Below are 25,734 nucleotides of genomic sequence, written 5' to 3' on the forward strand. Positions count from 1 at the left end.
TTCAGTATTCTGCGGATACGAGAACGTGGCGTCCTAAACCGAATCACGGAACAAATGCTACCGGAAATGCCGCAATGCAAGTCCCCGACCACCTTCCACAGCGCTAGGCTGGCCGACGTTTATTCCGCCTTCTTCATTTTGATCGCGGGAGGTTTGACAGCCGTTTCGATCGGGATCGCCGAAAGGATCTGGAACAAGAGACGGCAAATGAAAGACACCATCGTACGAGGGATGCGACACCGTCACCTGATGCCGAATTTCTCCACCTTACCGCATTTGCCGCGTTTCCCTCCGTTTTCTCAGTTACCGCATTTGCAATCTCGTCACGGCAAGCGACACGATTTTTACCCGGGTCACGAGGTGCGACTCGACCCAACGAGGAACAACGAACATCGGGCAATGGATTCCACCGCTATTACGCAAGATAAGCGACCACGGAAATCGATCTCGCCCTTTGGGACGGAAGAAGATGAGGAAATCGATCGACCTCGTTTCGAGCCAAGATTCTCTAATTGGAGAAGACGGAACAGCTTTAACAACGCGAGCTTCTCTGGCTTGCGCACAAAGGGGTTCGAAAGGACCGAGAGGGACGAAAAACCTAACGACAATAGGCTTTTTCCGTTTCACCAATGAGCTTTTCCTATCTATTTACAATTTTGATCGTGTACAGCGTCGAAGCTTTCCGCCTAGAAATGGCGAAGATGCTTCGCACCGAATATAAGTCGCGAGCATAGAATTGGTAAAAATCGATCGTTCGGAAAGCAAGATGTATCGCGCGAACGATACGTATTTCTGCATTTTCGACTTAATTTCACGCGATGAATCACCTTTGGCATTTACTGCACCAATCGTACCGTTTTCTCGAAAAGGAACAACGAACTTTGGAACCGGTTGAAGCACTCTAAGCCACCAAGACCTCTTCTGCGCTTTGCCAGAATGACGTAACAAGGATTAATCTTGTCACTCGGCGACAGGTAAATGTACATCGAAATTTTTATTTTTAAAACCGTGTGGAAAACACAACTGTCTAACGAAGAAAGCATTTTTCAAGATAGAGAGATAAGAAATAATTGGTAAGATTAAGTGCAAACGCGATAAACGTATGCAATCGCGCGTACCGCGTACCACGTTACGAGGTTCGTTAATTTACGTAAGAATAATTATTTAACTAATAGAGTTGTATAATAGAGTTGTAGTTTTTTGAAACTCGTGTCATTTATTATGAGTTGCTCGATATGAAATTCACGTGTATGTAAAGATCTAAGAAAATCCAATAAATTCGTAACAAGTTTCGTTTCTTCTACCGAAAAACAAAGGCGCATAGAAAAGATAAAGAGCTATCAAAATTTTATCTGGAACAATTCGATCGAGATCTTTGGCGTTTCACGTTCCCAAGGGCACATCCTTAATAATCTCGTTTCCCGTATTTGCCGTACGAAGCGACGATTTTTACTTTGGCACTGTACGTTTTCAAGGGAGACTCGTATTTATCCGTGTCGTCCATGCTTCTGCAGTCTCGTAGCGAGCTGAGTAAACTTCTGCAAAACGTCGAAATTAGAACAATAAGCGGAGCAGCAGTTTCCGTTCGGGCGAGAATTTTCGTCCTTACCGGCACAAAATGTTCGACAAGGTGGAAAACTTTTCATCGTCCTTGCACCATTGCTGCCATTGCTCGTACAGTTGCACCTCTCCGATCTGATCGAGATAATAGTGACACAGTTCTTCCAATCTGAAGGGAATCGAATATTAGAAAAGAAAACTGTGCAATCTCGGTAGTTATCGATCTTGGATGTCCTTTACGAGGAGGTTAGTTGAACGCTAAGCGATGCTTCCACCTCCGCAACTCTGGCTTAAATAAAAATATCTTAATACGAAAAACGAAAAAATAGCAGTTTATTCTCTCGTAGCCTGTATTTAATTTTCCGCGCAATCGTCATCGGTTCGTCTCGACTGGATCTCGCTAGTGTTTTCTTTTTTTGGATTCAAGAGACAGGGACATTCGCGAACGGAAAATATTCTTCTTTCTTCGTGTTTGAGAGAACGCGGAAGATTGTACCGCGAATGGAGCTGGACGGTGAGATTCGACTTTAGCGATTTCTTGTTCAACGATTCAGAGATACGAGACCTAGGGTTATCGTGTCACCATGTATTTTCTTACTCTCGCCTAAATTTTTCCATCGATGAGAGCAACGTGTGTAAAATGGTTACGTTTACATGGAAATCTAAATACAGATAACCAAGGAACACCGCTTCGCGCCTTCTATTCCGTGTGTTTAAACCAGAGTTACGCAATCGGAGCAGCCATGCCTCGTTCGACTTTCGCAAGTATTAACTTTTTTCCCCAAATTCCGTCCGCGGACGTGGTCACCAAAATAGAGCCGGGTAGCCTGTCGGAAATGAATCTTACACCGTCAGCTTCCCGTAGACCGTAGCTGTGAAAATAACAGTTGAATTAATTTCGTCAAGAATGGAACCGACCGAACATTGCATCGAGTTTACTATTGGAAAGAGTGGTCACAGATGGTCCTTAAAAGCAACTCGATTTCAGTGTCGTTCAAACACGTGCCAGGTACCATCATCTCGTGGACGTCCAATAAAGTTTGATTTATCTGAGAAACGATTAAGCGCTTGTTAAATAATCAACCTTTTTGTTACAGGTTGAAAAATTTCACGCTCAACCGGTGATTATTTAGAGAATATTCATTTCTTAAATTGTTTTTCCTAGACACATAAAGTGCAAGAAAAAGATATTCTTACATACTGCTGTTTATTCTAATCTTTCGTTACCGCGCGCAATACTTCGTTACGTAATCGGTCTTCATCGAATTTAAATATTTATTGTTTTCATCTCTATTCGCGAGATAGAATACTATTGCTAGTTTCGTATCGTACCGATAGAATCTTGTTCGCGTTTAAACGCCAAAAGGTATTTTGGTTAGAGGAACAAAGAAAATACGCAAATAGGTATCAACGATGGTTCGACCTTTTCAGCAATGGCAAGGCACATTCCGCATCTAACACAGGCGGACGAGAAGTCAATGTCTATGGCGTCGCACGTGGAACAGGAACGCAAATACGGAATTTTTTGCACTATGCCGAATTCGGTTGTATCGCAGTCGTAATAATGACTCGATGTCGCGTTTTGATTATCGAGACGATCGTGAGTGACCGTTTGACTCAAAATGTGCTCGTTTTCTTTGCGACAGTTAGAAGACCTTCTTCTGCCGAAACTTGATCCGCTTGATGTTAAAATTAAGAGAAGCAGTATCACGGAAAATACTTTTACCATCATTTTCTAGTCCTACAAAATTCTCTTTTAATAAATGTTTCGTAAATTTTTTATCAACTTTTTTTAAATAATACTGTATTAATACGCCCACTGGTAGAAGTATAAACATTTATAATAGGTTATCTGGGACAATATTTATCTAAACGTATTAAAAATAGTTTAAAACAGAAGAAAAATTGTAAAGTTTATCGATCGAAAAATTGAAATTGCGACGATTCAGAAATGTTTGTCCAATATCTCGATGTTACTCTGGTTGTCGATAGATGTCACCACCTTCGGCGGTAGCTTCTTCCATTAATAACGATTGAGCAAACAGTGTTCGTTTTCAAGCTTGAAAGGTTAGAAAGTGAAGTGCGTACAAGAAATTAGAAACATGGTGAGATTTAATCAATTTTTACTACGTATGTTTCCCTGTTCTCACGCTAAATTGTACTCTCTTAACAATAGTGTTTTTTATAGTCTATTGCGATGAGAAAGGAGTACTTGAAGGCGAAGAAGATTGTGCATCCAAACAGTAGGAAGTCCGTTGCTATTGCAAAAAGGGTCAAGAAGTAAATCGAATTACCGTTGAGCTCCACGAATGTTTATTCAATGATTTTTTTCAAGTTTTAACGGAAAAAATAAGCAACGCGTTCTCTTTTAGACTGTCGCACAGACAGAAAGCAAAAATGGGTGGCTACGTAAAGCAGAATTTAATAGGGGAGAAAATGTTATGGATTCAGGAACACATGGTACCGGATGTGTCTCCCTATACTCCAGAATTGACCGCCAGGTTGTTAGAAACGTAAGTAAATACGGAGTAAGACTTAAAACCTGGACTACTTGTAATTCCGTGTTCGATTCAAAGATACGTAGCAAGGAACGACCAAGAATTGGAACAAATCAACATAAAACGTTCCATAGGTAGTAAAAGGGGTAGACAACACGCCAGCAGAGAAGACGCGTTAAGGATGACCAAGGAACGCGAGCAAGAAGAGTACGACACTTGTGGAATAGGTAAACGATCGAATATACTTGCAGTCGACGAGCACACTCGCAACTTTGCCGTGTTTCAGAAATTCCCGATATTCTTAATACGTCCCAATGCGAAATGCTAAGAAACTGGAACGGCGACGTAAAGTACATCAATAATTTTAAGTTCAGAAGGTTCGGCAAAAAACATTTAAACGACGCGTTACAGAAAGCGGACAAACATCTTCGAGGACACGGAGTCAAGACACAAGTAAACGTTTCCGAAACATTGGAGAATGAAACGGATTACGTTACGTCGAAAAATGGAAGGGAGCTCCTTCCTTAAATAAATCTGTTTCAGCCCGAGACGATCGAAGAACAATATTCTATGGAAGCCGAATAAATTTATTGCGCATATTTTATTTTATATCATCCCCGAATTTTATTTCTCCTACTCCCGAATGTCCCGAATCTATTTTATTTCTCTTCGAAACGAGGAAGGAAATTACGACAGAAAAAAGAACGATTGCGAAATACTCAACGAAACTGGAACATGTGAACGAGTCGTGCGCAGACCGCAAATCCTCCGACCACCATTCTTGTATTTCCTCGATCTTTCTCACTTTTTTCATTTCCCTTGCCTTTTCTAATTAGACGCACTCGGAAAGAAATTAATTCTATTACCACTTCCACGAGTTTGTATTCCTCGAATCATTTCGCACTGTGTTTGAGATCTAAAAAAATTTAAAAAACAAACACACCTTTGTCGAAGTAATTGAAACTTCCGGTGAAGAAATCGAATCGTTCACGATGAAATGTAAATTAATGGAAATCGTACCCATCTTCGTCTTTCTCGATTTTTCAGATAAATCGGATAGCAAGTTGTACACTTCCAGCGCAGTTGCAGTTGCAAGGAATTTCTCTGAAAGACCATGGATCGTTCCGACGAAGAAAAGCGGAGAGGGGAGACGGTGATCACGTGAATAAGAGTGAAAGTTAGCGAGGCTTTTGCTTTGCTAAATTATCGGTATACTCTGCCTCCTTGTAACGAGTCAATAATCCTTGGAAGTATTCCCAACTTGTAGCGTGGGTTACTGCGAATGGAACGGAAAAGATCTGTGCGTAAGCTTCGTTACGGATACATATTGTTTTTTGTTTTTTTTTTTTTATAATCCAGTAGATCACTCTGTACAATTGCATTTTGCGAGAGTATCGATACCAAAATATTGTCACGAGGAGAGAAACAAGGCGATCGTTCCTTTCGATCGATCTCGTTGACTCGTGCCTCCGTTAAAATTCTTATTGTCCGAGATACGATTTTTCAACGATCGACGTAAACGATACGGAAAAAGTAAAATGTTTCGCGAGGAGAGCGTCGTATCTTTCCGTTCGAAGAGCGCGGCGAGCTTCGCGAGCAAGGCAAGAAAAATAGAAAGGAAAGTTATCGTTATTGTTCCCGCGAAACGGAATAACTGTTACGCATAATCGTATCTGGATTACACAAGTTCGATAGCCGTCGGATGGTAAAACGGTAGACGTTTCACGCCAGTAAACGTAATGTCGGTCGACGCGGCCGATGGTGCATAGCAATAGGTAACGGTGGTGTCGACATAATTCGCGTTTAGATTCCGCTTTGGACCATCGGGCAGATGTCATCGATCGGAGCACCGCGCCGCCATTTTTACGCTCGCTTAAGTTTTACGAGCTCTCGACGTCCTTGCGTCCTGCCGACTCAATTATACGCGACGATAATCCACCGCGTCGTTAGACAGATCCGTGCCACCGAATTAGAAAGTCAGTCGTTCGGCCGCGGCCTTTTCAAGTTTGTCTTCAGGATTTTCTGCCTACACACCTCGGAAACGTTGCTCGGAAGATGATTCGCGAACGATGCGCTTTATTCGGATCGTCGGCAGTACGGTAGCTCCGCGTTCAAAGATCGAAAATCGGTACCACCGATTATCTCTGGTCGCGGGACGACGGAGGATCTTGTCTTCGCCGTGTCCGAAAACAAATAAATCCAAAGAAAGACGGGGATAATACTCGATCTGGAATCCCCGATGTAAATATCCTCTAAAAGCGAAGAGGACATCGGTGTCGCGGGATTGATCGTACCTCGAGCGGAGCCATGTTTTGCGAATTCGGTAAAATCTAAGGTAACCGTATGCGGTAACGCGCGACCACAGAGTTTCGAAGCGGTATTTAAGAACTGTTAACAAGTACGGGTACGGATACCGTACGACAAAATGTTTTAAGCCGACCGACCGACCGACCGACCGACCGACCGACCGACCGACCGACCGACCGTTCGAGTTGTTTTCACCGCGACGTTGGTCGTTCAATTTCGCGGTCCACGAGCGTGACGCGTCTGTCCTCTCGAGATGTAAAAAGAGACGGAAAGGAGGGAGTAATTTCTCCGGTGGAATGCACGACGACGGAATTCGAGAATCGCTCGCTAAGCGAGTCAACCGACATCGGCACGAATACTCGAAGAAACGGGGGGCTCCATCGAGCCAGAGGCCGCGGAGAGAAGACTACGTTCGTGAATGTAGGTCCTCGGGTCGCCACCTATAATACGAACCTCCCACCTTGCGAGTCGTCCCACTAATCGTACAGGTTCCTCCAACAACCGTGCCCTCGCGTCTCTTGGCCGAGTTCGTTCGGTGCGACAGGTGGACCGCCATATTTGGAAACGTTCGACGAGGTTCGGTTCGGCAATCCGCTTCGTTCCGCTCGAGACTCGCGTTTCTACGGAGATGTCGCCAAAGTCTACGGACATCGTCGACTGCTCCGTATATCGGTATCGAGGGAAAGAGACGAGGACCGTTGGAATTTTACATCGGGTGGCTTCCAAATCGGATACGAAAAGTTTGTAGATTGCTCGTTCCGTTCGGCGAAGTACGATCATCGAGAGTCAACTTCGCTCGGCACGAGCGGGAGAAACAAGAAGAGAAAGGCAAATTGCGTTTCGGCGGTTTTTTCAACCTTCTTGGAAAGACCAATTCGAAAAAGTACGTCGACGAAAATAGATATTAGAAAGGATTATGATCGCGCACGGACGGAAACCACCCACCGCTCTCGTAATCGATATAAAAAGTACACCTACGTAGTTCGCAACACCGTTTTATATTCGGCCTGTACATTATTATGGTACCTACCTTTACTCGTGGGTACTAGAATGCCAACGACGCTTACCAAGGTAAATATCCGTAGTGGCAAAAGCAATTAGAGAATTATGTTTGTGGACAACTTTCGAGAACGAACAAAATATCACGGACGAACAGAATGTCGTAAATTTAATTCGATGGTACGTTTACCGTGTCCAATTTACGAATCGTTTTCAGACCTCGAGCAACATCCTACGATCTCGATCCATCGATCCTCTTCTTCGTCCGAGCGATTCAAAAGTCACCGGACCACACTTTTTCATTCGATATCAAAAATCATCCGCTTTCTCGCTGGACGCGAGTAGGTCCGCTTTCCATTCTTTCGGCGTAGTAGTTTTATGCAAATTTTCGTAGACGAAAGCAGCGCGACGGAAACGTTAACTAACGTTTGATTGTGTATCAAATTATCCGCGCGAAGCTCGCAAATATTTGAGGAGGATATTTCGAGGCGGCGATTCCGCATAAATTTCTTTTCTCCTCGAGGAAAAGTAAATCCAAGATCACGGGCGGTCCGTTACTTTTGAAAGTAATTTTTAACAGATCCTCGAAGAGTAGGGAGCGGGGAGCGGGGAGCGGGGACTCGGGCGTTCCCGCGAACAAAAATTTTCTCCGCTTCGAACTTTCTACCGATGTTTGGAGACAAAATTTAATCGAAATTCAATCCTCGCAACGGAGCGCGATTGCGCGATGAAAAGAACGTTCGCTTCAACTAGCAATTTTCCAACGGTGTCTCGGAACGGTCGGGAGTAGTTGTAAATCGAACAATTGGTAGACGGATAGTTTGACGGGTAAATTAGCGCGAATGTAACAGCTGTGGCGGTGTCTCGCGTCCCTGTTCGCGGCGGCTGAAGTTACGTTGTAACGGGTGAACGTGTAGTACGGTTCGAGAGTGGCAATCGATCAAGACGATAAGCGAAACACGAAGGAGGTTGTCCGTTGCAGTTATTAATCGAACGAGTTTCCGTGAATATCTTTTTCGACGAATTGCCGCGAAGCGTTGTTACGTGGCAACGACGAGGAAGCCACCGAGCTTCTTCGCGGAGAAAATCTAACGAGCAATCCAGACACCTATCGGGAACTTTTGGTTTTCAAAATACCAATCGTGCAACTCGAGAGCTTCCGAGTTCAGAAATCCTCCTAGAGTGGCCGGTTCCCTCGAATCTTGCAGAGTTTCGTCGTGGTTCCCAACAATCTCGAACTCGCGTTTCGCGTTTTTCGCGGGCCGCGTTCGAATTCGGAAGCTTCGAGTATCTGGATTCGTTCCATCGATCGAAAAGAAATAGGGTAGGATGAGCAGCCAAGGCCGCGCGTTGTTCGCAATAATTTTGCGCGATTACAATGACAATAAGAGAGGCTACCGAGGAAAGAGCGCCGCGCAAACGGTCCTGTTCGCCACGAGGAAGAGGCTGGAAAAGACGAAGGAGAGGGAGCGAGAGAGAGAGAGAGAAAGAGAGAGAAAGAGGGTCTTAGCGAGTAGAGGGGGCAAAGGAGCGATAGAGTAGAGGGGCCTTACCGGCTCGCCTCTGGCCTCTCTCTCGATACACCTTTCTCCGGTTCCCAACACCCGGCGGCGGGCCTTGCTTCCCCTTCAGTCCTCACCGGGACACAGACAAAGTTACGCACCCGGAGAAAGGTCAATCGGTCGGTTGCTCCGTTCGTCGTGTACCGGAGCTCTCGTCCGATCGTTCTGTCCGGTGATCGGTGTGAAAGATTTTTCGTCGTATCGGTAGATCGAGTAATCTTCGTTTTCGCGCGAGGTGATATCGTCCGAGGTGCGCGCAAACGCGTCCGGCCGGCAAACGTCGTTCGGTTTCCGGTGGTCGTGTAATGGGCTACGTTTGCACCGATCCGGGCCGCTTTACATGAGAGTGCGCGTATCCTGGTAATATTCGTGGCGCAGCTCCGTGCGATCGGGGCACAGATGGCCGAAGACATGTGGAGGGTTTGGTTCACGAAGCTGTTGCTGGTGGTGGTGTTGCTGGCAGCCCTGGTGCTCGCCACCACGGTGGAAACGCGATCCGAGGGTGAGTTGTATCCTCTTCTCTGTTTCGTTATTCGGGTGAACGTCGCGGAAACGCGGGAACACGGGAACGCGGGACCTTGACCCGATCGAATCGCGCGAAACCCCGTAACGATTTTTCCATCGTTTCGTAATTGTCGCTCGTCGCTCGTCGCGCGAACAGAGTACGCGTTTCGTCGCGGCGAGGCGAATTACGCAGCCTCCTCGACAACACGGCAGCCGCGACGCTTGGAAAACTCGTTAAACACTTTCTAATTCGTCGCCTCGAGAAGGGAAGAAAGACTTGTCGCGGAACGCGTTGTGCAATTCACGATGCAGGAAGAACCGCCGTAGGAAACTCGATTTTGGCGAGATCGCGTTCGACCGCTTTCGAGAAACGCGGGTCGACGGGAACTCTTTTCTTTTTTTCCTCTTCCTCTTCTTCCTCTTCTTCCTCTTCTTCCTCTTCTTCCTCTTGTTCCAATTCTTCGTCTTTATTTTCTCGTTTCGCGCAGTCGCGGTGCACACGGGTAATTCCTTCGGTTAACAGCTGTTCTTCCGCGTGGCTGGCGAGATAACGTCGTTGTTTTCCGTTAATAGGACATCCACTTTTAAGTGGCTCGTGTTGGCTCTCACCGTAGAGAATTGTCCGGCGCGAGCAACTGTTTCCCCGCAATTAAGATGCGCGGTGTTAACGCGAGGAGACAGCCGCTAACAAACGAGTCGCGTGTACCCGCGAGGTTCGAACGTTACTTATCGCGAACGGGGAAGACAAAGGTGGCCTGGGTACGAACCGTTCCCTCGTACGCGATCGCGGATCGAACGATCGCCTTTCGAGAACCGTACCAATTTCAATTTCGCGTCGCGCGACACACCCCGTAGCTATCGCGCGTTATTATTTTCCCCGCGATAGATAAAATTCAGTTAACGCGAGCACGAGACGAGGGAATCAGTGAACGGAACTAATTTTCAGGAACGCGTTGCACGGGTTCGTTAAAAAACGTAACGCCGTGGCCGGAGATGTTGTAAACAGCGTAACGGTGCGCGCGACGCAACGATACGTCGGTTAAATTCTTCCGAGCCGAACGATTCGGGAAAGAAACGAGAGGACAACGCGGCTCCCGATCGACGGACGTCGAACTCGACTCGCGACGATCGCGATCTCGTGTCCTAAATGCGATAACAAATCGGCCGAGACGGAACCCTGTAAAAACGTCGAGTCTCTCGTTGAACGTGTACGCGCAATTAATTTCACCGTTCCGCGAAAATGCGTAATAGACCTTTAGAAACGATCCACGGTCTCCTCGGTCGAACATAAAATTGCGAGAAAGCACGCTGCGAGTAAAAGTAAACGTCGGAATACGCTAAAGGGTCGACGACCCGTCGTGAATCTCTGTAAACGAACTTGGCGTATTCTCGCAGGGTAGAGAGTTGCGAGTAATTGTAATAATTGAAAAAAGAAACGGAGGAATTTTACGCGCACGGTACGCGTAGGGTTTCGACCAATAATTCAGCCGTACGTTAACAACAGCCACGAAACTATCGCGAAGCTATCGACCACTCGCTAATTATTCCGAAAACCGTCTCGAGTCGCTCGATCTCGGTAATTTTAACGCGCGCAACGACTCGACGCAAGGGGGACTGATTCCATTAATTAACGCTACGCGAAAACGGGCCAGCAACGAGCGAACGAAACCGATTTTCACGCGGCCAACGCGAATAATCGGACTGAAATTAGGACCTGCGAACCGCGTACACATTAGAAAATAATGCCGATGCTTTGTGTGTTACGAACGAACCGGGTATAACGGTTCGCGCGGCTCGCGGTGCTCAGTGGCGCGCGTTTTACTCGGGCAACCGCTTCTTCGATCCCTCGATCGGATCCAGTATCGAGGATCGGGTCCGGCGTATACGTTTCATCGGGTTCCGTTCTCGAACGGGTCCGAGCACGGGCGGAATCCTCGCGTTCCGTTTCCCTCCTCTGAAGATTACCACCGAGGCTCGCCAGCGTTTCGTTTCGCGGTCGGTGCGCCTCGATGGAACGAAGAAGCCCCGCGTCTTTATTAAATATGCATGTAACCGTTCCCCGGCACGAGTCTGCACGTAATTCCTCAATTAATTCCGGAAGCGGAATCGCTTCGAACGATGACTCGCAGCCGGCAGCGAGGAGCGAACCGTGCGAGTGGAAAAAGCGAACCGGTGCAACGCGAACGAGACGAACTTAAATATCTTCGAACCTCCTCCGCCGCGACTCGCCGCGTACCATCTCGATTCCAAACTCGGCCGTTTTTCTCTTCGAGATCGAACTTTTGTCCGGGCGAGATTATCCAGCGTGGAACGAACGCGTCCACTGTTGTTCGTCGAGTTCAGTTTCTTCGTACGTACGTTGTTCCCTCCGAGAATCTACGCGGTGCACCGAGTCGCTCTTATTCGCCGTGTCGTATCACCGAGAACCGGATGTTAAAAGAAAAATAATTGTTGCGAAACCGTGAACGTTCGCGCTTCGAATGTCCTTTGTCTTAGCCCGTGCCGTTTAGCGCGGTACGCGCGACGAAAGAAGCGGTCCACGAGTCTCCTTCGCGGAGTTTTCGGCGATGCATCGATCGGACGCGCTCGCTCGCGATCTTTCGATCGAAGGTCTTTGGGAATCTATTTGGAGGCGATCGTCGAAGAAAAGGGAAACGGGATTCGCGGGTAGAAGAGAGACGAGGTTCGGTTCGGTTCGGTTCGGTTCGGTTCGGTTCGGTTGGTTGCATTATCGCGTGTGTTTTTATCGAGCGGGCGGTTGGCCTCGCGGACGGATCACCTCCGTGTTTCCATTCACCGCTGTGAAACGGGAGAGAGATCGTCGTTCGCGAGGATCTCCGGCAGCGGTGGCTCGATGGCCGCGAGGCAACGCGCGGGTCCGCTCGTTCGTCTTCTCGGTGAAAGAGTCGTCCACGGCTGGTGAATATGTAATATACGATCCTATCGGGCCGTACCGTACGTACGAGCCCCGCGAGAACGTACCGCGCAAACGGACCGCGCGCAGCTTGCAAAACGGCGCGCCGCCGTAACCGCGATCTTATCGCGCGCGCAGTTTGTTTCCCGTGGCGTATTCGACGTTTCTTCTGCAAAGAGCGTCTCTCGATTCGCGCAAACGATCCCCGACGATCGAACTCTCCTTTTTTTACGCGGGGGAAATCTTCGAGAGATTCCCCCGACTCGTCGAGGTGGGGCAAAAACACCGGATGCGGAGCTACCCACGAAACTCGACGCTTCTACGCAACGTTGGACAATATCTTCGAAGCACCGTTTCCATCTTTCCCTCTTTCGCGAAGTTCTTCGAAACCTCGACGCCGCGACACCGTCCACTCGAGGACGGTTACTTTCGAGTAATTATTTATCGCGGAATATTCGTAGCGTTTCGTTCCACCGAACCACGCGGAGACGAACGCGCGAGCGAGTCGTTCTAAAATTCCAAGGCGATTCCTCTCGTTTGCGAGTTCGCGGCGATTATTCGAATCGTCGGACCGAAACTAATGGGAATGTATTGTTTTCGCTTAAAATTGCCGAGAAAATTTGATCCACGGACTTTGATACCGCGAACAATTTTCACGAGAAGGACGTTCACTTTCGCGCGGCCGAAGATTCCTCGCGAAACGCACGGTTAAACGACGCGTTGAAAATTTCATTTCGACTCGAAACCCATCCCCCGTAAGGCTGCCGAGTAATTTTATCCGGCTACCGAGTTCCGTGACGTCGCGTTCGTGTAACACGAACCGTGGAATTCAAGGTCGATTATTCGCGTCAACGATATTCAAGGTCAATGAAAATCATTTCTCTTCCGATCGCGGGAAACCGATGGTGTTCTCCGTGGAATATTCCAAGGGGAAAGCTTTCGATTCGTCGAAGGACGGATCAATGTAAGTGGAAATCTCGGTCACAGTCCGCAAGAAAAGTGATTCCACGTTTCGTTGCCTTTTCCGGCAGATCGCATTGGGAAATCTCTGGAAAGTAAACTGAGAATTAAACACTTACCGCGAACGGTTTGCCATTCAATCTCGTCTGTAAACAATTTCGCGAAACGTCGAAAGAGAAATATCCTCGTCGCCGCGTGGGTCGTTGCTTCTCTTCGACGCGGAAGGGAAATCGTACGCGCGAACCGACAGAAATTGAGGATCGTTCCGTGGCGAACGAATAGGAAAGAACTCGTACGGTTCTCCTTCGAAAAAGGGAACCGCTGCGGCAAAGGTATCTCTCGGATTTTTCCCGGGCTTTGTCCGAGGCCTCTTTGGCGCGTTTCTTTTCCCCCCTCCCCCCTCCCCCGATCCGTAATGGCCGTGGAACTTTCTCCGTTCGATGGAAAAAGCAACCGATGGCTCCGAACTCGCGAGAAACGTCGCCTCCGTTCGCTTTGCGCAATTGTCCACCTCGCGCCTTCTAAGGGAGGAATTCCTCTTCGGATACCCGCTTGATTCTTTGGCGCGGCGTAACGCGCAACGATTCTCCTCGACACGGAGTTACGTTTCTACGTTGTTCCAGAATCGTTCAAAGTTCGACGAACCGGAAAATCCACGTAGCCCCGTCTACCTTAATTGCTCCGTAATTTTCGTTTCTTTTTTTTCTTCGTCAATTCGTCGAAGTTAAACGTACCGTTTCAGCCGTACGGTCCGCTTTGCGCGCGCAAGGCGATCGGTTACGCCGTAACCGCCGGAGCGACATTTTCGTGACATTTGCGTCAGACATTTCGACTGCCTACGTGCAACGTACCGCGCGAAAGATAAAAGTCCACGGAACGAGTCGATACAATTACGTCGACGGGAACGGTTGACAGGGCCGATTCGATCGAACGGAAAATACAGTCCTGGATGGGATACCGTTTACCGGCCTGTTCGAACCGAGCGAAAGACGTTCGCGTTATCGGAAGAAAGATCGGATGCAACGAATACTTACTTTCCCCGAGAGAAGAAAAATACGTTCCGTCGTTTGTTCGCGTTTCTCGCATTTTGGGACGCGAAAAGGTCCGTCTAATTGAAAGCCAAGAGACGCGTTGTAAATATCTCGTGGCCGATCGAAGTGAAATCGCGACGAAATATCACGTAGCCCCGTTTTCTCCCAATGATCACGATGCCGCCTTATACACGCTCTCGACGCGAGCCAATTATAGGCACAACGCCGTTTCTGCCGTTTGTGCCTATTCCACTTGTTTCTATCGGTGCACTATCGGCCGTGAAACACCGATCCGTTCTTTATTTCGCGACGGTCGAGACACCGGGGATCTCCGGGAAGCGTATCGAAAATGGCCGAAACGTACTTCGAATCGCGAAAGATTCTCCGGTACCTAAACGTATCGTCCGCGCGCGTCGTATTTATTTCCGCGGCGTGCTCGTACAGCGAGCGAACTAACAGCAAAACGGATTTCAATCTTGATCAAGGACGGCTCGAGAATTCGAAAGGGACGCGTCGGGTCACGGTCATCGCGAACCAGCGTCCTTACGCCGCCCGTTGCACCGATTCGATGACGTTGATCGATTTTTCTCGCTCCCTTCCAGGAGCTCCGGTCCCGATAACCTCGGCGACCATTTTTCGTCTCGCGTCGAAAGCGTAAAACCGAACGAGGCGTCGCATCTCGAGCGCGTTCCACTTCCACGCGGGCCGATCGAACGATTCGAGCAAGATGGAACGATCCGCGCATCCGTGGAAGAAAAATGTGCCACGGTGGGACTCACGGTGGGTTCACGAACACCTGGACACGTGGATATCACTCTCTCAGCGTCCGAGTGCTCCGGGCGATGAAAGTTTGCATTCCCCTCGTATCGAGACTTCGGACCGGGTCCTAATTTCACGAGCGCGAACTCGTCCGTGAGTCCTCCGGCGAGAAAAATTCAACGCTTCGATCGCCTCTTGTTTCTCTTTCGACGATCTCCAATTTTTTCGCGCGATACCGGTGCACCTAAAAACGATCGGTTTTTTCGTCGCACGATTAACGTTCTTTCAGCGGTGAGAAATTCTCGGCGGTCGAATCGAGGAGTTTCGAATTCTCGGACGAACGCTCGCGGTGATGCAGCCAACGTCGCGTTCCTACTTGTTTCTAACAAGCAAGAAGGAAAAAAGTAAACGAACGCTCCATCTTTCTCGCGGTCGTTTACATCGTTACGGTTGCGCGGATTTTTCTCCGTAGTTCGGTTGTTCGTCTCGAGATGGATATCGCGGTGCGGTTGTATCTCAGGATGAAACGCTTCGCTGGCGGTGGAATGTCTCGATGACAGATCACAGGCGATCGGTCTTAACGGGTCCCGGTCGTACGTGTCGCGCGTTCCAAGCCCAAACAACAGCCATCGGCATGCCAGATGCAACGCGCTATAAAGACGCACGCGTGAAGCGCGCGCCGTCAATCGGCGCGTCCAGATTGGTTTCGCTCCCCGCGATCGCCGACCCAGATTTTTGCATAATCTTATGCAACTGTGTTAACAAAAGGCCTTCCTAACGGATCGTTACGTGACATCACTGGCAAACCTCGCTTCCTCGTTTCCGAACGGATCCTCTCGCTGTCTCCGTGAGTGGGACAGTCCTCGTCGGAGACACGAATTCAAGTTCACGGTGTCCGTCGGAAATCGAGGACAGAACGCTCCAACGGTAGGTCCTACTTTCCCTTTGGCTCGTAGACGAAAATTCGACTCGCTCGTCTTCGTTCCTCTCGTTCCCCGATAAACCAGTCTTTCCGTTCCATGGCCACAAATTACGCTTCTACCTTTATTTATCTTCGATGAAATCGTTTCGTACGATCGAACAAACGTTGATCGTAAGTCGAGGTTTCGTTAATTTCCGCGGAGCGATACTGCCATTAAGAGGCATCGAAATCGTCCAAAGTCGGTGCTCTCGCCGCGCGTTAAAATCACCGAGCGATCGTATCGACTCGTCGAAACGTTCGTGTCTTTGCTGAAAAAATGGTCAGTGGCTCGATTTCTTTCTTATCGGTTGAACGTCGGTCGCGCAACGATCGGGCTCCTTGTACTCGCCGAGTGGAAGTCAAAGACGAAGTAACTTTCGTGCGCGTATCTACGTGCCGTTACAATAGGAATTTCAATGTCATTTTCGTGAAATAGAATGTACGCGACCTTAATGTATTCCCCTTGTTTCGCGATCGCTCCGATTTAGATCCAGACTCGTCGGCCTATGCGACGGAACTAGTCCGCGCGGAAAAAATCCTCGTAAGCTAGAAACCTATTTACGTGTTTTGCCTGTGCTCCCGTCTCGTGGCCTGAAAGATCGGCGACGCGCCGTGAATTCTGATTTTCCATCGGGGCTTCGACGCTTACGACCTCGAAAAACTCCGACCGCGTTGATCCTACTTGCATTTCGAGCGCGTTGCGTTAGGTTTCTCGGTACGTTCGAACGCTCGCTCGCTCGAGTAGGTTAGCATTTTACAAGCTGCGTCGCAGAAGAAACGAGACGAACGAAACGGAGATACAAACACGAGGTTTCGTTCGCGCGGGAATGCTCGCCGATAGTGGCTACGTCCGAGGCGCTGCGAATCAATTTCGCAACCGGTGGTTGGATAACGAGCAACGGTAGACCATCGGCTAATTACGCGAACGCGGGAAGCTCGACCTTTCATCTTGGAAGAGATCGATTCGCCTCTGCGTACTTTCTCCGGGAGAGGAAACCGAATTCCGTGCATCGGTATTCGTCGATGGACCGTTCGAAGCTATTCGACCGAAATCTGCATATTTCAACGCGCGATTTATTTCCGTCGCTTCCTCGATAAGAGGTTTCTCTTCGTTTCTCCTCGATCAACCGCGTTCTAAATTTATCCGTGATCGAACGCGCTTCCTCGTACGGAGGCCGAGGAAGCGCGCGAAACCGGCACAACGGACGCTAGAACGCGTAGGCGTTTGAACGTTGCTTGAGAAAAAAAAAACAAAAAACAAAAGGGACGCTAATTTTGGATTCGTCGACGAATCTGGGATCCTAACGGCTTCCAAATTTCGCGACCGGGAGCGTAATAATACGGGATGATCTTCTCGCTGGCGAATTTAGTCGCGCGATCGGGAGACGAGTAGCCGGGACCAGTTTTCTGAAATTCCACGCGGCATTCTTTTCCTTCGGCTTTGACCGGTCGCGCGGGTATTTTCGAGGCTGTGATCGTTTTACGTTCAACGGTGGAACGAACGGGACAAAATAAAACGGACGTCCACGGATTCTCGGAGGAGGATAATTTTAGAAAATATTAAACTCGGATCGAATCTCAGCATCGGGCGAACTTTCGACGCCGTACGGAGCCCTTAAGATTTTCCTCCTCCGCGAGTTTTCATCCACGTATCTTACGAGTCGTAAAATTTCATCGTTTCCTCGTTGCTCGTATCGTTTGCTGTTTCGCGATCCGATAATCGCCAACGAGCCACGCGTTCACCATCGACGATCAACGGCACGCCCGATGGAAAGGGAAAGGACGCATCCTGCGACAAATAACAACCTTCGGTGCGTCCTATCTCGCGAGATTCTTCCGTTCGCGACTCGGAATAATCCCGTTGCTGGCGGCGATCGTTGCTTCGACAGAGTCGGCGAGCGACAGAACCCGGTGTCCTTCGTCCTAGGACGTCGTCGACGTCGTCGTCGTCGCGTCCGTCGTCGTTTACCGTTGCAAAACGGCCCTCGTCCTCCCTCCGCGTACCGTCACCGCCTTCTCCTAACGTTGCCACCTTGTCGCGTTGGAAATACAAACGGGGATCGTAGGACTGGGAATGGAGGTCGGCGAGGCACGAGCGCGAATATTTCCCAGCGACGCGCGTCCGCGTTTTCAATTCCACGGGAATTAACTCGCGGCTGGAATATGGAACGGCCGTCGATCAACATTTTTTCTCGATATCGTAAGCGCTCGGCTCATCCGCGATTTACCGACCCATCCTCGCCGCTGGAACACGGAAGACGGCGTCGATTTGCCGCGAACGTCGGCGATATTTTTACGTAAGAAGAAAGCGAGAGACAACCGGCCGCAGCTGCAGCCGGCTCGTAAAGATCAGCCACTTTGTTATTATAATAGGCGTCCTTCCATTCCAGCGATCGCAGATTAGAAACTCGCGCTGGAAAATTGTCATATTTTCCACCTATGATGCAACCGGCGAGAAAACGAGCGCGAACGATTTGAAATTCCACTCGAGTTCCATAAAAGTCCACTCGGTCGGCCGACCGAACTGGGAAACCGAACGACTACGACGAGCGTTTCGAGCTTCGATTCTCGAACCGTGTTCGAAGACGAAGATAAAGATTACCATTTCGAATCCTATTAAATCGAGCGAAAGGCAAAGGTTCGCGAACCGGAATACGGAATAACGAAAACTCTCCGCGAATCGGCGACAGGTACCTGTGAACATTCTTCAACCGAGTTCTCGTCTTCCGCGGTTCTTCTCGACGAAGCGAGCGCGGATGCGAAATTTCGGAACGCGACGCGACGCGACGCGACGCGCACCGTCGAAAGCGTTGCGCAACCAGCGTAGAAAGTCCGTCGTACGCGCTGACAACGGGTGAAATCGATCCGCGGGGCGTGAAACGCCTCGAGGTCGCGAAAATACGGTAATTTCTCGTCGAAAGGTTGCGCCGGTCCCTCGATAACGCGGCCCGAATCGTCTCTGCAGAGACTCGAGCCACTGTTTACCGTGGATTCGAAAAGGTAAATACGTTTCTCGGGAGAGTCTCGCGAGTCGAAGGAAACGTTTCGAGCGAGGCCGAGAGCGCGGCTCGATACGGTGGAATTCGTCGAGTTCGTTCACGCGCGACAACTCGAGAACGGATCGCCTCGTCGTTCGCATACCGTTGCGGAAACGCCCCGAATAATGGTCAAGGACGTCCACGAACGTTCCACGTGTTCCTGATCGCGCGTCGGCGCATCAACGTCCTGCCATCGGCACTCGAAGGATGCGCGTTCCTCGCTGGAGCTGCTCGTCGATCGCGCCCGATCTGTTCCAAGAGCACGTCTTGGCGCGTGCCGCGACGACCAACTAACCGTAACATCCGACAAACGTTCGCGGAAGACGACTAATTAAACCGTACCAACGGTCGATCGCGTAAGGTACGCTCGTGTGCAACGCGAGGGAAAAACAACGGACGTCCCCGTTTCTTTTTTGACGTCTCGACGCCGCGAGAAAAACTTTGAACGCAAAAAGAGACACTCCGAGACCGCTCGAGCGCTCGACGGACGTTTCGTCGAACGTCCTTTCGCGCGAACGTTGCTCGAAACAAAACGAAATCGGAAAACGGATAATAACGACTCTGTCCGCGGTGGAAGAGAATGCGGGCAAATAGGGGTTTCTTCGCTGTAGCGTGAAAATTCCGAGCATACCGTTAGAATTTTTTCAACGACGGGAGAGTCATGGTGGCGAACCTGCTATTAATCGCACCGTTGCCTAATCCCTGACGGACAGTCGAACGTGGAAGTAACACGCGGCACAGATTTCCTCGTATCGTTCAATTCCGGTGTGTCTTCGTTCTAGCGCGCGGTCGACGATAGCCATCGTGCCGCTTTGAGTGGAAAAAGTGTGTTGAAACGTAATTTCCGTAATTGGAATTACGTTCGGTGAATATTTCATGAACGTTTGGTTAACGGTCGCGTTCGCGGTAAGAAAATCTGGTCGTCTCGAGGCGTCTGAAGCTCGAACGGCCGGGGAACGAACGATCGGCTCGATCACCTCCGTGGAAATAGCGAGTTAGGCGGTTGCGCGTGGAAACGCACGGGCGTGTCTCGTTCCGCGCGTTCAACGAGCATATTTCCCCATCCCACGTGCCCGTTCTGCGGCCTACCCTCTTCTCGGCACCGGCGCATCGTTTACTCGTGCGCGTCGTTCGTCGCGCGCGAGTGGGTGGCGCGAGAAACTTTTACCAGCCTCGAAAACAATAACCGGTATCGTCGTTCGCGTTCCTCTCTCCTTCGAATTTCGCGCCGTTTCGCTGGTCGCGCGGCCACGCGGAGCCAGTGGAGCCAGTGGAGCCAGCGAAGCCCGCGGTCGCGGAGCCCGCTGCGTGACCTGGAAAATCGAAGCAGTTTTATTCGGAGGGGAACCGCCGTCCGAGAAGTTCCTACACGGAAACGAGGACGCGACGATACTCATCGGAACGTTCCGCGGGAGCCGACCAAGACCTTTGGGCGTACCCGATGTCGAGGGTACCTGGCCGAACATTTAGCGCGACCTCTCGAACGTCGTCTCGATCATCGTCCTCCGGAGAGATTTCGTTCCGAAAATCGCGGTCGCGTTCGTCGATTTTCGATGGAATCGTTACGCCTCGAGACCCACTGCCCGAGTCGATTTTTATGCAAAGATCGCGCCGCTCGACGCGCAACGCAATTGGTATTCCGAATAATCATTGGCTGCGAGCGAAAGAGCGCGTCGCGCGTGAAGATATGCGATCGTCACAGTAACACGGTGAACCGATCCAGAATCTACTCCGTATCCTCGTTGCACGCGTCGCGCGAACCGCTCGTTTTACGGACGAGTGAACCGTGAGTCGCGAGTAGCCGGATTTTTAGCGAAAGGCTCGTCGAGTCCCTCGGGCGTTGGTAAAGAAACGTACGCACGAGGCGAGAACGAAACCCGTTAACGGTAACGCGATGCTCGCGCTCCGAGACTCCGTCGCGGTTCGTCGATCGAGCTTTTCGAGGATTTTCTCGCGTCGGTGGAAAACCACGATCCGGCAATGCCCGTTTCTTTTTTTCCCGTTGAAACGGTCGTTCGTTTTCGGTCCGGAGCGAGTTCGTTTCTCGGACGAGGGGTGAAGTCCGCGCGGCGCTTTCGAAACTGGCCCGAGCGCGTTTCGTGCCCTCGCGGAACCGGTCCGCGCCGCGTTTCATTTATCACCGGTCGCGGTAACTTTTCCGCGCACGCGCTACAATTTCGCATCGAGAACGGACTTTGCGCGTCCGTAACCGGTTCCGCGAAAAAGAAACGAAAAGTCAAGGCAGCGCGCGAAACACCGATCGCTCGCCCGAATTTCCGAAAGTTCCCGCAATTATTTCGACCACGCGAACGAAAGCGGGAACGCGACCATCTGGAGCAGCGAAACGACGAACGCGATCGATACGAGGACGCGGCTGCCGAGCTTCGAAGGGAATTCGCGTTTCCGCGTTTAAACGAAACGTTCGAAACCGGGTCGGTCGCGAGGCTGGTAAAAAAGAAGTTAACTCGCGCGGACGGTAATCGCGAGGGGTACGCGAAGAAAAACGGTGACTCGGTGTCCGGCGATTACCGTCGCCCGGCTGACCGCGTCGGGGAACGAGACCATTGCCGCTTAAAGCGCGATACCATCGAAACGACGTTAAAGGGAATAGGAGAAGCGGTTTCGTCCTCCGATGGGTCGAGGATTCTCGCGTTTTATCGCTCGGGACGGCGTCTCGATGGAATCGATTTCGGATCTCGGCCTTCGACGAAATTCGAAAACGGTTCGAATTCCATTGGTCGAAAGGATTAGCCCGTCCGGTCGGTGGTCGATCGGTAAACGATCGAAGCCTCCGGGATCGGTCGCGCTCGAGGCGGAACGAAAGTCGCGCGCGCGGTCGTCGAGTCGTTACGGCGCGACGGTTTGTTCCGTGTCGAGAACTCTTGTTTTTCTCTCTTCGATTGTTTTCCACGGCTTCGCGGAGGTAACGACAGGTTCCGTGGTTCCGCGTAAGCATTACCGTTATAAACGCAACGATCGCTCGAGCACGGGTTGACATTCCGTCTCGTGCCGTTACACAGGGTGTCCGGGAACGAAACGACGCTCCCGAGAAAACCGAGAATTTCCGTCGACCGGAAACCGCTTCTTCGGGACGTTCGGTCGATAACCCCGTATCTCGGTCTCGAAAGAAATCCCCTCTGTCTGGTTGGTCGTTGTCGTCGTACGAAAAGCGGTCGAGATCGGGCGCGAATCGCGATACGAGGAGACCGTTCCGTTCGTAACAGGACAAAATCTCCATTGTCGAGCGCGTGCGAACGTTTGCGAAGCAACCGCGGCGTTGGGACGCCTCGCGAAATGCAAATGTAGAATTAACTCGCAATCGGACGCGACGCGACGCTACGCGAGTAGCGTAATTGTGTGGGAAAGGGAGCCACAGCGAGCGCTGGAACGTGATCCGCGTTTCTGCCCTCTACCCGGGCTCCGCGACGCGGCAAAAATGGGGCCAAAATGTTAACCGCTTTCTAGACCGTCGAAGAACGAACCGACCGCGCGTGCCGATCGAACTCGTCGATCGGCTTTGCGCGTCGTTCCTTCGCGGGGAGAGATACGTTCGCCGCTCGAACGTTACGAAATTACTCGCGAGCGAATTCGTGGTTTCGGTACCGGCGAACCGAGCGACGCACCGGAAGGAACGTCTCCGTCTTCCGCTCGATAGCCGTCCACTCGGTCGACCGGATCGTCTCGGGCGAACTCGACGCTCGTGAAAGAGTTACGCAACGTGGAAGAACGCGTGCATCCGTGCGACGGGTTGTACCTTGTTACAGTGTCGAGAGGAGGATAAATCTCGGAAGCTCGGGCCGCGAAGGAAACCGGGAGTCGGTAAACCACGAGCCGCGGGCTCGATACGGCCCATCCCCTGCTAAGCGAAATCCCCGTTACGAGACGATCGTGTTCACCGAGACGCTACCTGTTCGCGGATCGATTTCAACGACGGTTGAACGCCTCTTCCAACGGTGCGTAATTATCTCCGCTACGGAGATATCCCCGCGTTTACCGAAAAACCCGTCTACGGCCGATTGTATTCCGTACTCGGAATCGTTATCGGCGATCGCGCTCACCGAACAAAGGAACCGCGGTGTTCCGTTCGGGCGGTCCCCGGGCGTTTCGTTCCCGCTCGAGTCGGGCGTCGCGTCGAGCTCGTTTTTACATCGATTCGCCATTAAGCGACGCGCGTCACCGATTTTTACGCAAGAGAATTTTTCTCGGCCGCGTTCCGAGAGCTCGATCCGGGTGCATTGGATTCGGCCGTTACCGGTTCCTTATCTCCGTCTCCGGTGGGTCGGTTCCAGTTCCTCTATTCGCGCGCGCCTACGCGCGAGCCGTCTACTCGTCGGAGCTTTCACCGACGCGTTTCCCCGCGTCTCGAGGATTTTCGGGGATCGTCGGTTCCGAAAATGCGTTCGACTTGGACGAGATTCGTTCGATCGGGACAAATTTCCCCGTAGAACGCGGACAACGGATCTTTCCCGTTCTCGGGGAAACGAAAGTTCGAGAAAACGTCGACGTCGTCGATTCAACGATTACGGGAGCGGGCGCGCAGCGCGACCTCGGTACCGAGGTTTCTTTTCCCTCGTCGAATCGAGCCGTCTCGACTCGCCGTTCCGGCTTTTCTCGGCGAAGCGTGTCGCAAAAGGTGGCCAGGCGGCCGAGTTTGCGCACCGTATTTTTGTTCCTCGCCGCGAGAACGCGAGAACGCGAGAGGCGGCTCGCGGACGTCGTATCGCGAACGACCGTATGTACTGTTAGCCGAATGTGGGATACGAGGTGGATGTTCACCGGCACTGGCACCGGCACCGGCACCGGCTACCGTATTATCTCGTCGGACGACGTTCACCGCCGACTCGGATTCTTCGACGACGCCCGGATCGCGCTCGGTTCCACTCTCTTTGGTTTCTCGATCGCCGATGGTTCTTTCTCGAGTTCGTTTTCGCGTTCGCGGTCGATCGAAAATAAAAACGGAGAGCAGCCCGGGGACGGGACGGTTTCGCTCGTCGGGGAACGAAGCTCCGCGAGTTCCCAAGAGAGCGTCCACGATTTCGCAAAGCTCCGAGGAACCCCGCGCAGTGCCGAGCCGCATCGCGCCGCGCCACCGAGAGAGGAAGGCGAGATAGGATCTAGGCTCGTTGCATAAGGATGAAAGTACCGACCGACCGAGTAAATAATAACGGTTACGTGGCGCGGAGACGGCGGCTCTTCTTCGCTGAAAACACCGTAACGAGCGACCGGGGATAAGGGGCGTCCCGGTGCGTACCGTGGGATCCTTGGCGAAACTCGGCCCATTGATCCTCGCGGAGCTGCGCGGCAATTATCGTTGCCATCGTGCAACAATTATTCCTCGAGAGCCCGAACCGGATCGTCGCGTTGCGCGACCAGCTACCAATTGCGTTCCCGTCGCGCGTTATCGTCGTTTCTCTTTCTTCCATGCCCCGTCGCGGACGCCTCCGCCTCGAAATTGTACGCGACCACCGAACGAACGGTCGAAACTCGTTATCTTACGTTCGATCGGCTCGTTCCGCGGTAACGAGAGAAAATTGCAGCGGGAAGTTCGTTCGTCCCGACCGGAGATGAAATTCCATCTTCGCGATCGTTTCTTTTTCTTCGATAATCGTTCCCTCGATTCCGAACGAGGGATCAACGATCTCCGTTCCCTCCGTACCGAATTTCCCTCGAGGGAAGATCGCGCGATCGCGATCTCTTTCTCGCTGGGAGCGAAAATCGATGAAAATCGATCGCGCGACGAACGGTCGAAACGAAGATCGATCGACTTTCCCCGTCCTCGAGGTAAGAGCGACGATCGCGTGGCGCGAAACGCGATGGACTCGATAAGATCCGCGAGATGCTGCCGCTCGTGCTCCTCGAACCGTGTAAACACGGCTTTACACGCGAACGAAATCGCACGCGTAGCGCGCACCCGATGCAACCTCCTGTTTCGGTTTCACTGCCGCTTCCGTTTATTTTCCGCTCGAATCTTCCGAAACGCTTCTTCGATCGAAGATTAGCCTCGCTGGAATGTTTCGGGCGCGAGCGCCAATTATCGCCAAGTTATCGCGAAATTATCGACGAATCTCTATTCCCCGCGAGAGTAAACCGATCTCTCGTTTTATTTTCCGGTAGCTGCGCCTCGATCGATCTCGCCTCTCCGTCGTCGCTTTCGAGAAAAGCCCGCAAACTCGCGGAGGTTCGCGCGAGCGGAGCCGAGCGGAGCGATCTCTCGATTCGTTTTCCACGAACGAGCCGGCGATCGAGAGTCCGCGCGCGTTCCTCGCTACCGGCGGTGATTTACGCGCGACCGTGAAACAGTCGCCCGAGTCGTCTCCTCGAAATCGTAAGACCGGCGAACGTTGAAATTTTATGGACGAACCGACAAACGGGGGAAATTACAATGTACGTCGTCGGAATATCGAGCGGCGTAGGTCGCCGGAAGTCGAGGTTGCCGTACCGACTCGCGAAATGGAAAACCTGCTATTCCGAGCATCGACGCGCCGCTATACCGCTCGCGTTTCTTTTCACCGGGAAACATCGCGTCGATTTTTCGATCGAGCGACTATCCGCCGACGATGACCCCCTCGAAGCCGAGAATCGATTCGGCCGAGATCCCCGTTGCGGTCCGTGCCAGCGGCGAAAGTGTTTCGCATCCTTTA

General features: G+C 51.1%; 4 protein-coding genes across 4 annotated transcripts in view; 3 read left to right on the forward strand and 1 right to left on the reverse strand.

The window, feature by feature from the left end:
• The window catches only part of LOC143150489 (glutamate receptor 4), a 9,790-nt gene extending 7,856 nt beyond the window's left edge, over window positions 1-1,934 (forward strand). Inside the window, exon 11 of the mRNA XM_076318788.1 lies at window positions 6-1,934. Within this exon, the coding sequence (XP_076174903.1) occupies window positions 6-633 (628 nt within the window). The 3' untranslated portion in view covers window positions 634-1,934. The remainder of the gene's footprint in view (window positions 1-5) is intronic.
• Window positions 837-3,292, reverse strand: LOC143150701 (uncharacterized). Its single transcript, XM_076319148.1, has 7 exons — window positions 2,984-3,292; window positions 2,500-2,609; window positions 2,334-2,432; window positions 1,610-1,729; window positions 1,432-1,538; window positions 1,305-1,352; window positions 837-1,027 (listed from the first exon to the last, which is right to left on the reverse strand). The coding sequence occupies exons 1-7, from the start codon at window positions 3,290-3,292 to the stop codon at window positions 837-839; spliced, it is 984 nt and encodes a 327-aa protein (XP_076175263.1).
• A 260-nt stretch (window positions 3,293-3,552) lies between these two features.
• Window positions 3,553-4,657, forward strand: LOC143150492 (translation machinery-associated protein 16). The gene is made up of 5 exons (XM_076318797.1): window positions 3,553-3,665; window positions 3,749-3,840; window positions 3,933-4,073; window positions 4,137-4,285; window positions 4,345-4,657. The coding sequence occupies exons 1-5, from the start codon at window positions 3,663-3,665 to the stop codon at window positions 4,584-4,586; spliced, it is 627 nt and encodes a 208-aa protein (XP_076174912.1). The 5' UTR covers window positions 3,553-3,662; the 3' UTR covers window positions 4,587-4,657.
• Window positions 4,658-9,325: 4,668 nt separating this feature from the next.
• LOC143150157 (uncharacterized) overlaps window positions 9,326-25,734 on the forward strand; it is a 60,303-nt gene continuing 43,894 nt past the window's right edge. The window contains exon 1 of the mRNA XM_076318217.1: window positions 9,326-9,428. Within this exon, the coding sequence (XP_076174332.1) occupies window positions 9,326-9,428 (103 nt within the window). The remainder of the gene's footprint in view (window positions 9,429-25,734) is intronic.

This window comes from Ptiloglossa arizonensis, chromosome 8 (genome assembly GCF_051014685.1).
Source record: "Ptiloglossa arizonensis isolate GNS036 chromosome 8, iyPtiAriz1_principal, whole genome shotgun sequence".
NCBI classification, from domain to species: Eukaryota; Metazoa; Arthropoda; class Insecta; order Hymenoptera; family Colletidae; genus Ptiloglossa; species Ptiloglossa arizonensis.